The sequence below is a fragment of the Procambarus clarkii genome, chromosome 1, assembly GCF_040958095.1.
Source record: "Procambarus clarkii isolate CNS0578487 chromosome 1, FALCON_Pclarkii_2.0, whole genome shotgun sequence".
Taxonomy (NCBI): Eukaryota; Metazoa; Arthropoda; class Malacostraca; order Decapoda; family Cambaridae; genus Procambarus; species Procambarus clarkii.
Window position 1 is genome coordinate 51,940,142 of NC_091150.1, and position 12,130 is coordinate 51,952,271.

Below are 12,130 nucleotides of genomic sequence, written 5' to 3' on the forward strand. Positions count from 1 at the left end.
AATGTCATACACAGGCTATATCATATCTATACTTTATCATGTCTGCCTGTTTGTCTGTCCAACGATAGAGGGCAGACGCTTGGGGGCTAGCGTCACTCAAATTGTCAGGGGGGAATGATCTACGATACACCATGAACATAGGCTGATCGAGATAGCGAGAATTCAGAAGAGAACAGTTTACTAGGGTCACATTCAGAGCCACACGAGGATTTTTGTTACTGTCCGGCGGCTACACAGCTAAATATTTTTATAGCAGTAAAACTGATTGTTCACTGAATGACAGACTAGAGGAACATAAAAGAAGTATTAAGTCTACAGACACATGACTCTTCTGTCATGTTAGGGACTCTAATCAACATATAGAGTTGTCTGCTTTTAAGGTAATCTTCCCTTCCTCTACTCTTTTCAGACGCTTTCTTGATGACTCGGCTCTGAAACACAACATGTCCAACTTGAACCTTAGTCCTGGCTTTGTTGCGATTGACTCTTCCCTTTCACAGGTACATACTTAAATGCTCCAACCTTCTTGACAAACATGATCTGACTTCAGCTTTTCCCACTCTAGCCTCTCTTTCACTTCTGTCTCTTTCGTTACTAGTTTTTGTCTTCGCTATTTGGCCTCTGACAATTTCATTTTTTATTAATTTTCCTTCCTATTTTTCTAACTTTTTCTTATTTATTAATTTTTTTACTTCTTGTTTTTATCTTTATTTAACCTAATAGTAATATTCATTCATTTTCATTTATTCTTGTTCTTTCTTTTTCTGACCTTTCATCTTATTCTTACTTTCATCCTATTTTTACCCTTCATCTTATTCTTACCTCTCATCTTATTCTTAGTTTAACCTTATTCTTACCCTTCATCTTACTTTTACCTTCCCCCTTGTACTTATCTTCCTCTTTCTCTTCATATCTTTAGCCACGTTATTGTGACTCATCGTGTGCATTTAAAAACAATATTTTATCATAGTAATGTACATCTTTATTGACTGGCCTCGGGAAAATGAGCAGAAATTTCCTGCTATCTATATTTTGCCCGTACATGTATACAACCAGATGATCGCCCACAAACTGAAACGTTTGCCAAGTCACCTCCATCCCCCCCCCCCCCAACATTTATCCAAATAATCCGTAGGCTTTTTGAAGACTTGTAATCTTTTTTTCACTTTATTGTCTACTGAAAACCTGTGAAAAGTTTATCTTGTGTTCATTATTTATCAGGGCATAGATACAGTGTGAAACAATAATTTTATTCTTCTATATATCTAAGAGCTCTTCGGGTTGTTAGTTCAGAATTGTTGAATGAAGAGTTTAAGAACATTGATTCTATTTTTGTCAAACTTTGTTTTCCACAAAATGTTTTGAAAGTTTGTTGTATCAAAGCACATCTTACATATTATAATGATATATGTAGTGAGAAAATTCGCCCTAAAAATGAATAATGTTTATCATATTTTTCTGGGTTAGAAAATATTGTCAAGGCCTTGAAACGCTTTGATATACATGTGTTGTTTAATTATGAAAATACTGTTGCAAAATTATTAGTTAGAAACAGCCCTTGTTGTTATAACTGTGTCATTTACAAACTACCTAGTAAAGATTGTAATAAATTCCATATAAGTCAATTATCCAAAGATTTGAAATTTAGAATTTCACAGCATAAATATTCTGTAAAAATGGTCAATTATATAATGATCTATTTATTCAATTTATGATAAAATTCTGACCAAATGGATGACGTCACGCATGCACGTGTTTTATATAAACAAACATAACAGAACCTCGTGTGACGTCACACACTAACGGGTTTAATGTAAACAAATATACTGGTGTGGGAGGCAGCAATGACAGCCTCTATATTAAGTTTACAGCATTTGCTGTGAATGTTGAACTTCACTGGTGGTACTTGCTCGACCCATGGGCTAAATTGGCAGTACATAGCCAATGTAATTTAGCAATGTACTGGTCGTGATGAGCTAAATTGGCAGTACTGGTGTTGGTTGTGATGAGCTAAAATGGCGGTGTTCTGTTTTGTATAGGAACGAGCAACGCTAACCAGGAGCGACGTTAGCCAGAAGGAGCAACGTTAGCTAGAAGGAGCGACGTTAGCCAGAAGGAGCGACGTTAGCTAGAAGGAGCGACGTTAGCCAGAAGGAGCGACGTTAGCCAGAAGGAGCGACGTTAGCTAGAAGGAGCGACGATAGCTAGAAGGAGCGACGTTATCCAGAAGGAGCAACGTTAGCTAGAAGGAGCGACGCTAGCCAGAAGGAGCGACGTTAGCTAGAAGGAGAAGCGTTAGCCAGAAGGAGCGACGTTAGCCAGAAGGAGCGACGTTAGCCAGAAGGAGCGACGTTAGCCAGAAGGAGCAACGTTAGCTAGAAGGAGCGACGTTAGCCAGAAGGGGCGGCGTTAGCCAGAAGGAGCGACGTTAGCTAGAAGGAGCGACGTTAGCCAGAAGGGGCGGCGTTAGCCAGAAGGAGCGACGTTAGCCAGAAGGAGCAACGTTAGCTAGAAGGAGCGACGTTAGCCAGAAGGGGCGGCGTTAGCCAGAAGGAGCTGCGTTAGCCAAGAAGGACGTTGGTCGGAAAAAGCGACGCGTTCACGAAGGAACGACATTTTTTGCCCGAAGGACGTCTCTCTGTTGGCCAAATACCTCACCTTCGGGACCATCTGCTCAACTCACCACTCCATAATTTGTTGTAGTTCTTAGCCCGAATGCAAACAAATTATTACATTATAAAGTTTATAATAATTGTCAGAATTGATTAGCGGTTTGTTACATGTTAAAAAAAAAAACACTTTACACTTGTCAAGTTGATATTTTATAGCATTTGGATACGTTGAAGTAATTGTTAATTAACCATATAAATGAGTAGAAATAATCGTGAAGTAATCACGAGATTCTTTCATTTTGAATGTATAAGCATAATACACTGTTATGAGAGCATTACAGATATACTTTTCTTAGTCAATTTATATCTTATGTGTATTATTGTGGGAAATATGTATTGTTATAATTTTAATCGTAAAATACTAAAATAAATCTTTATGAGAGTTGCTCGCGATTTCGTTACACAGGAATTTATTTACATAAATTAGCCCTCGTTACATAGGATAATTTGAGTTTGATACTGACACCCCTTTATCAAATTCAAATTAATATATTAATGCATAATGTACGCGTGCGTAGTTAACCAGATGACGCCGCCCCCGGGGCGACGCCATCCCAGGGCGACGCCATCCCAGGACAACGCCACTCCAGGGCGACGCTACTCCAGGGCGACGCCATCCTAGGGCGAAGCCACTCCAGGGCGACGCCACTCCAGGGCGACGCCATCCTAGGGCGACGCCACTACAGGGCGACGCCATCCTAGGGCGACGCCACTCCAGGGCGACCCCACTTCAGGGCGACGTTATCCTAGGGCAACGCCACTCCAGGGCGACGCCATCCTAGGGCGACGCCACTCCAGGGCGACGCCACTCCAGGGCGACGCCATCCTAGGGCGACGCCACTACAGGGCGACGCCACTACAGGGCGACGCCACTCCAGGGCGACGCCACTTCAGGGCGACGTTATCCTAGGGCGACGCCACTCCAGGGCGACGCCACTCCAGGGCGACGCCGCCCCGGCTCATGTCAAGCATCGCAGTAAACAGTTCTGAAACTTAATTGTTCTCCAGTTATATTCTACAGAGTATGTAGTTAGAATATATTAACCGGTTGTTAATAAGCCGTGTGAATCAACATTGTTTACTCACATTCACATACAAGAAGGGCTTTTGTGCTCTGAATAACTGGTTGGGGCGACCGGCGGCTTGACTTATATTGGTATATAGTCATTTACTCTTCAATAATGGGAAACATGAAAAAACACATCCGAATAACTTAATAATACAAAGGATTATTTCTCACTCTGGAATTAGGGGGGACAAGAAGGCTCTGACGCCATTGTTTATATAGAGAGGCTCCAGGCTGCCGCATTAACCAACACACGAGAGGTCGGCATAACGCCTGGACTATACCCAAAGCTTGTTGCTTACGGCTGTTCAACATGTCCAAGACCTGAACGGGTCAATCTCCGACCCTCACTTAAAACGTTAAATTTTACATTCTCCACTTGAGAATGGTCCAGGACGGACCGAAACGTCGTCGTCCCTTCATTTTCTAGTGTGAGGATTCGTCAACATATCTTCAGCCACGTTATTGTGACTCATCGCCTACGATGAGTGCTCCCCCAGCTCCGTTTGTGGTGTATTACCTGGCCAGAGTGGCGGGTTACGACACAGGACGACTGAACACCAGGGTGACAGTGTCACTCCTTTATCAAACTCGACACTTGTGATTAATTGGGTTATAAATCTTAGAATAATCATTTATTGATATTGTCATCCAAATATTATAATGACCAACAGGTGCTGACTTGCAGTTTCTAAGGCCAGGCTGTAGACTGGCTTCGAGAACTGTTCCCAGGGTAAAGCATTTAACACTTAAATCTAACAGAACTCAAGTTCAATAATGTATTTAATGATCTAAATTAATCAATCAATTAGTTAAACTAACCCGATGTAAGTTGTGGTGGAACTAAGTAGGATTAATGGCACAGTCATTAATCTACCAACTAAAAAGAAAACAACATTATTTTACCACATAATCCCATAAGTACTTTAATAATTATGTATTCTTTTATGCATTTTGGTTACAAATCCCTTGGATATACCCATTAAAACATTCCTGAAGTCGAACATAAGCGTATTATTTTCTTAACATTTTCATCTGCAAAAGGTATGAATCCTCCGAAAACTATCATGACTTTGACTACCGTGAAGATCTTCAGATGATTTTTTTTAGATATATTTCCATATGTTTCCTCTTTATGAAGAGCCTTGATCATCCTTATTCACCAGTCTTTCTCTGCTCTTCTCTTCCTCTATTCACTGACTTCATGACAGCTCTTTTATCAGCGACGATTGCACAGTCATTGGTTCGCATTGGTATTTCTTGCTCGTTACTTTCTTTCACTGTTCTTCTCGTTCTCTGTGAAACCAGTTAGTATACCACGTTTCATTTTGTAACTTGTACCATTTTAACGTTTGAGTCTTCTCCATTCTTAGATTCAATTTACCAGTGATTGAAGTCTGTTATTACTAAAAGGCTTTTGCTTTCATTCTATGGAATGCTTCCATTACTCCTTGGAAAAAATTCCTGGAAGCTGTATTTGAATTATAATTTTCTTCTTGATGCCTTCTGTCGTTCTCAGGGACATTTAAACCCTCCCCCCCCAAAAAAAAAAAAATAAAAAAAAACTTCTATTGCAATTATTCTTGCAATACAGAGTTCATGACTGCAATCATCTTCAATATTGATATCTGTAAATTCCGTTATTTTTTTTGAAGCACCTCCTCGCCTGCTCTCCCCCCCCTCCCCCCCCACAACCACCATACACTACGCCAAAAATAGGAGGGATAGGGCACATTTCCTTTCACCTAATTCATCTGTTCACCTAGCAGCAAGTAGGTACTCAGGTGTTAGTCAGTTTGTTGAGGGGGTTGCATCCTGGGCGGGGTCACTTTTTCGACCCTTGGTGGGGGTGGGAGAGATCTCGCGAGAAGCCTAATGTGTATGAATACACTCTGGCTTCCTGTCCCCCGACACAGTGAATTATCTCCTTCTTGATACCTGACATTCTCTAGGAAATGTTGAAAACATTTTTGTATTACAATTAAATTTTACCATAGTTATTATATGTGGGTGCGCATTATCGTATTTTTTTCTGAGCTCATTTGCTTTATTTGATATTCAATCTGCACTAGTGGATTAGAACTTTAGTCACTTAATTATTATTCTGTTCTCTGCCCAGGTACGTTTCATCCTCGAGGGTTTCCGAGGCCCATGAGGATGGAAGCTGGTTGAGGTGAAAAAAATCAGGAAATGGAAGGGAGAGATAACAGAAAAAAGAACATAGGAGGGGATGTCAGCAGAGGTGTAGATGATAGTAACTGGGGAAAGGGAAGGGTGTGGGTCTTATGGGCATAGAAAGTGGTATAGATAGATATATATGTTTCTGTACCCACCTAGTTGTTCTAACCCAGTTGTGCTTGCGGGGATTGAGCTTCGGCTCTTTGGTTCTGCCTATCAACTGTCAATCTACTGGTGTACAGATTCCTGAGCTTATTTACATTTGAAACTGTGTATGGAGTCAGCCTCCACCACATCACTTCCTAGAGTAATCCATTTACTAACTACTCTGCCACTGAAAAAGGTCTTCCTAATGTATCTGTGGCTCATTTGAGTTCTCAGATTCCACCTGTGTTCGCTTGTGCGTGTACCACCAATAATCATTCCTTGTCTACCCTGTCAATTCCCCTGAGAATTTTGCATGCGGTGATCATGTTTCCTCGAGCTCTTCTGTCTTCCAGTGACGTGAAGTGCAGTTCACACTGCCTTTCCTCATAACTCATGCTTCTTAGTTCTGGGACTAGCCTAGTGGCATGCCTCTGCACTTTTTCTAGCTTCATCTTGTGCTTGCAAGGTATGGACTCCATGCTGGGGCCGCATACTCCAATTGGCCTTACATATGCGGTATACAAGGTTCTGGAGTATTTCTTACACAGGTTTCTGAAGGCAGTTCTGATGTTATCCAGCCTCGCATTCGCCGCCGATGTTACACTTTTGATGTGGGCTTCAGGTGACAGATTTGGCGTGATATCAACACCAAGATCTTTATCTTTGTCCGTTTCGTGAAGGATTTCCTCTTCCATTCGGTATCCAGTGTCTAGCCTATTTCTATCGCCTTGTTTCATCACCTTACATTTACTTGGGTTGAACTTTAACAGCCATATGTGTGACCATACCATCAGTTTGTCTAGGTCATCTTTTAACCTCATACTGTCTTCTTCTGTTTTAATCCTCCTCATAATTCTTGCATCATCAGCAAACAATGAGAGGAACGAGTCTAGTCCCTCTGGGAGATCATTTACATTTATCAGAAACAGTATAGGGCCAAGATTTGAACCCTGTGGTACTCCACAGGTGATGCCTCACCACTCCGAAACCTTCCCTCTCACAGTGACTCGCAGTGTTCTGTTGCTTATTCTCTGCACGAGTCTCTTATGTGAAACTGTGTCAAAGGCTTTGTGGCAATCCAAATATATGCAGTCAGCCCAGCCCTCTCTATGTTGCCTGATTTGTGTTGCCTGGCTAGAATTCGATTAATCCTGTGAGGCATGATTTGACATCCCTGAACCCATGCTGATGTTGTGTTACAAAGTTCTATCGCTCCAGATGTTCCTCTATTTTTTTCGCACAATCTTCTCCATCATCTTGCATGGTATGCAAGTTAGTGACACTGGCCTGTAGTTCAGTACTTCCTGTCTATCACCCTTCTTGTATATTGGGTCTACATTGGCCGTCTTCCAAATTTTTGGCAGTTCACCTGTTACCAATGATATGTTGTATAGCATGGATAGTGGCAGGCACAGAGTCTCTGCTCCTTCGTTTAGTTTCCATGGCGAGATTCTATCTGGGCCTATTGCCTTTGTCCTATCTATATCTAGGTGCTTCCTCACCTCCCCTGCCAGTCATTGGACTGGATGGTAAAGCGATGGTCTCACTTCATACAGGTCGGCGTTCAATCCCCATCCGTGCAAGTGGTTGGGCACTATCCCTCCGTCCCATCCCAAAATTCTTATCCTAACCCCTTCCATGTGCTATATAGTCTAATAGCTTGGCGCTTTTCCCTGATAGTTCCCTTCCCTTCCTCATCTTCCCACTGTTAATCACAAACTCCTCTAGTGGTATCTGCTTAGATATTCCCTCTCTTATCTCAGGGACTTCTCCTTTAACTTGCATGGTATGCAAGTTAGGGACACTGACCTGTAGTTCAGTGCCTCTTGTCTATCCCCCTTCTTGTATATCGGGACTACATTTGCCGTCTTTCAAATTTTTGGCAGTTCGCCTATTACCAGGGATTTATTATACACCATTGAGAGTGGTAGGCACAGAGCTTCTGCTCCTTCCTTTAGTATCCATGGCGATATTCCATCCGAGCCTATAGCCTTTGTCACATTCAACTCTAGCAAAAGCTTCCTTACATCCCCACTGGTAATCTCAAAATCCTCTAGTGGTGTCTGGTTAACTATTCCTTCTCTTATCTTTGGAACTTCTCCTTCCTCTACTGTGAAGACCTCCTGGTCTTTCTTGTTGAGTTCCTCACACACTTCTCTGTTGTTTGAAGTGAATCTGTCTGCCCCTTTCCTCATTTTCTTTACCTGTTCCTTCACTGTTGTCTTTCTCTTGAAGTAGCTGTGCAGCAATTTGGGTTGAGTCTTTGCCTTGCTTGCTATGTCGTCTTCATATTGCCCTTCTGCCTCTCTTCTCACCCTGACGTATTCATTCCTGGCTCTCTGGTATCCATTTCTGCTCTCAAGTGTCCTGTTATTTCTAAAGTTTCTCCATGCTCTTTTACTTAGTTTTTTTAGCTGGCTTACATCTCTGAATAAACCATGGGTTTCTAATCTGCATTTCACTTTTTTCCATTTGGGCCGGGATAAACTTGTCTGCTGCCTCCTTACACTTCTGCGTGATGTATTCCATCATGTCTTGGGCCGTCTTTCCCTTGAGCTCTGTTTCTCATATTATATTCCTTAGGAATTTTCTTATCTCCTCATAGTTTCCTTTATGGAATGCTAGCCTTTGGTTTCAGTTCCCTTCCTCGAGTAATTTAACCCTTCTTCGACCAGATACTCAAACGCCTCTACGCTGTGAACGCCCATTCCTACTGGGGCCTGGAAGTCAATTTCCCGTATGTTGGAGTCATTCAGAGTGAAGACTAGATCGAGTCTCGCTGGTTCATCGATTCCTTCATTCGTGTGGGCTCCCTGACATGCTGGCTTTAAAAAAATTTGTTGCCTCTTCCAGTAGTTTAGCTCTCCATGTTTCCTCTCCTCTATGCGGTTCCTTGTTCTTCCAGTCTATCCTTCCGTGATTGAAGTCCCCCATGATGAGCAGATGGGATCGAATTCTCCAGGCAGCAAAGGCTACCCTCCAAATTATATTGATAACTGCCATGTTGTTTCTGTCATACACTTGCCGATATAATTGGGAGCCGGTCGGCCGAGCATGCTGGACTTGTGATCCTGTGGTCCCGGGTTCGATCCCGGGCGCCGGCGAGAAACAATGGGCAGAGTTTCTTTCACCTTATGCCCCTGTTACCTAGCAGTAAAATAGGTACCTGGGTGTTAGTCAACGGTCACGGGCTGCTTCCTGGGAGTGGAGACCTGGTCGAGGACCGGGCCGCGGGGACACTAAAGCCCCGAAATCATCTCAAGATAACCTCAAGAATGCCTGGGTCTTCTGTCGTTTGGTGGAGGATAATATATCACTGCTACTACTACTCTTCTTCCTCCCATCGTCATGGTGCCTGTTATGTAGTCTCTAAACCCCTCGCAGCCCGGGATAACCATCTCCTTGGTTATCCCAAGGATAGTAGGAAGTGATTAGGAACACACACACACACGTATGTGTGTGTGTGTGTGTGTGTGTGTATGTTTGTGTGTGTGTATGTTTGTGTGTGTGTGTGTGTGTGTGTGTGTGTGTGTGTGTGTGTGTGTGTGTGTGTGTGTGTGTGTGTGTGTGTGTGTGTGTGTGTGTGTGTGTGTACTCGCCTTGTGGGTACTCACCTAGTTGTGCTTGCGGGGTTAGAGATCTGGCTCTTTGGTCCCGCCTCTCAACTGTCAATCAACTGATGTACAGGTTACTGAGCCTATAAGGCTCTATAATATCTACACTTGAAACTGTGTATGGAGTCTACCACCACTACCTCACTTCCTAATGCATTCCATTTGTTAACTACAATGACACTAAAAAAGTTCTTTTTAATATCTCTGTGGCTCATATGGGCTCAATTTCCATCTGTGTTCCCTAGTGTGTATGCCCCTTGTGTTAAATTACCTGTCTTTATCTACCTTATCAATTCCTTTGAGAATCTTGAATGTGGTAATCATGTCACCCTAACTCTTCTGTCTTCCAGCAACGTGAGGTTTAATTCCCGTTATCTCTCCTCGTAGCTCACATTCCTCAGTTCGGGTACTAGTTTGGTGGCAAACCTTTAGATCTTTTCCAGTTTAGTCTTATGCTTGACTAGATATGGACTCAATGCTGAAGCTGCATACTCCTGGATTGGTCTGACATATGTGGTATACAAAGTTCTGAATAATTCCTTACACAAGTTTCTAAAGGCCGTTCTTATGTTAGCCAACCTGGCATTTGTCGCTAATGTTATCCTCTTGATATGAGCTTCAGGGGACAGGTCTGGCGTGATATCAACCCCAGGTCTTTCTCTCTCTCTGATTCTTGAAGAATTTCAGCTCCCAATGATTCCTTGGGATCCTCCACATAGCATCTGGGCTCCTGCTCCCTACACCTATATTCATTGCATTACTCTAACACAATGTAATTACGCTTGGGTTAACCTCTAACAGTCATTTGTTCGACTATTCCTTCAGTTTGTCCAGGTCTTCTTGAAGCCTCAATCAGTCTTCCTCTGTCTTAATTCTTCTCATAATTTTGGCAACGTCAGCAAACATTAAGAGGAATGAGTCTATACATTCTGGAAGATCATTTACGTATATGAGAAACAGGATAGGGCCAAGTACAGAGCCCGTAGGACTCCACTTTTGACTTCACGCCAATCTGAGGTCTCATCCTTCACTGTAACTCTCTGCTCCCTATTAGGTACTCCCTTATCCTCTGGAGCACCTTACCAGTTATTCTTGCCTGTTTCTCTAACTGATGCACCAACCTCTTATGGGGTACTGTGTCAAAGGCTTTACGACAGTCCAAGAAAATGCAGTCCGCCCATCCTTCTATTTCTTGCTTAATCTTTGTCACCTGATCGTAGAATTCTATTAAGCCAGTGAGGCAAGATTTACCCTCCCTGGACCCATGTTCGTGGTTTGTCACAAAGTCCCTTCTCTCCATATGTGTTACTAGTTTTTTTCACGATCTTCACCCTCACCTTACATGGCATACAAGTTAAGGGCACTGGCCTGTAGTTCAGTGCCTCTTGCCTGTCATCCCTTTGTTATATTGAGACTACATTAGTCGTCTTCCAGTATTTCTGGTAGGTCTCATGTCTCCAGTGACCTACTATACTCTGTGGAGAGTGGCAAGCAAAGTGCTTCTACACACTCTTTCAGTACCCATGGTAAGATTCCGTCTGAACCAATAGCATTACTCACGTCCACATCCAACAGGTGTCTCTTGACCTCATCTCTTGTAATTGTGAACCCTTCGAATGCCGCCTGGTTTACTGCCACCTCTCCTTGAGCAGTGAACTCACCTCGTTCTGTTGTAAAGACCTCCTGGAACCTCTTGTTCAATTCTTCACTCCTCTTTGTCATTCTCTGTATACCTGTTCTCACCCGTTCTAAGTTTCATCACCTGTTCTTTCTCTGTTGTTTTCCTCCTGATGTGACTGTGGAGTAGCTTTAGTTCGGTCTTGGCTTTATTTGCAATATTTTTTTCATAATTTTTATCTGCTTCTCTTCTCATTCTAACATACTCATTCCTGGTAGTCTTGTATCTCTCTCTGCTTTCTGGTGTTCTGTTATTTTGGAAATTCCCCCACGCCCTTTTGGTCAGTTCATTTTCTTCAATTCATGCCCTATTAAACCACGGAATCTTCTTTTGCTCTTTGGATTTATCCTTCTGGGCCGGGATAAACCTGTTTACTGCCTCCTGGCACTTTTGGGGTGACATAGTCCATCATGTCTTGTACGGACGTAGCTCTGCGTTTCGTTTCCGATGGTATATCCCTTTGTAAACTTCTCTTCTCATAATTCCTCTTTCGGTACACCAGCCCTTTGTTTCCTAGTTCTATTTTTTTTGGTGGTGGTGGGGGGGGGGAAGATAAATCCTAGCTCTACCAGATACTCAAAGATCAATACCCTGTGATCACTCGTTCCTAAGGTTTCTTCAAACTTAACTTCCCTTATATCCCACTCATTTAGGGTAACTATCAGATCAAGCATGGCTGGTTCATCTTCTCCTCTCATTCTTGTCGGTCCCTTGATGTGTTGGCTTAGAAAGTTTCTTCATGGCAGGTCCATCGGCTTAGCTCTCCATGTGTCTG

General features: G+C 42.7%; 1 protein-coding gene across 1 annotated transcript; it reads right to left on the reverse strand.

Moving 5' to 3' along the window:
- Positions 1 to 4,893: 4,893 nt before the first annotated feature.
- LOC138363428 (uncharacterized) lies at positions 4,894 to 10,977 on the reverse strand. The gene is made up of 4 exons (XM_069322571.1): positions 10,799 to 10,977; positions 8,091 to 8,301; positions 6,666 to 6,959; positions 4,894 to 5,034 (listed from the first exon to the last, which is right to left on the reverse strand). Exons 1-4 carry the CDS (start codon positions 10,975 to 10,977, stop codon positions 4,894 to 4,896), a joined length of 825 nt encoding a protein of 274 aa, XP_069178672.1.
- Between the last annotated feature and the right edge of the window lie 1,153 nt (positions 10,978 to 12,130).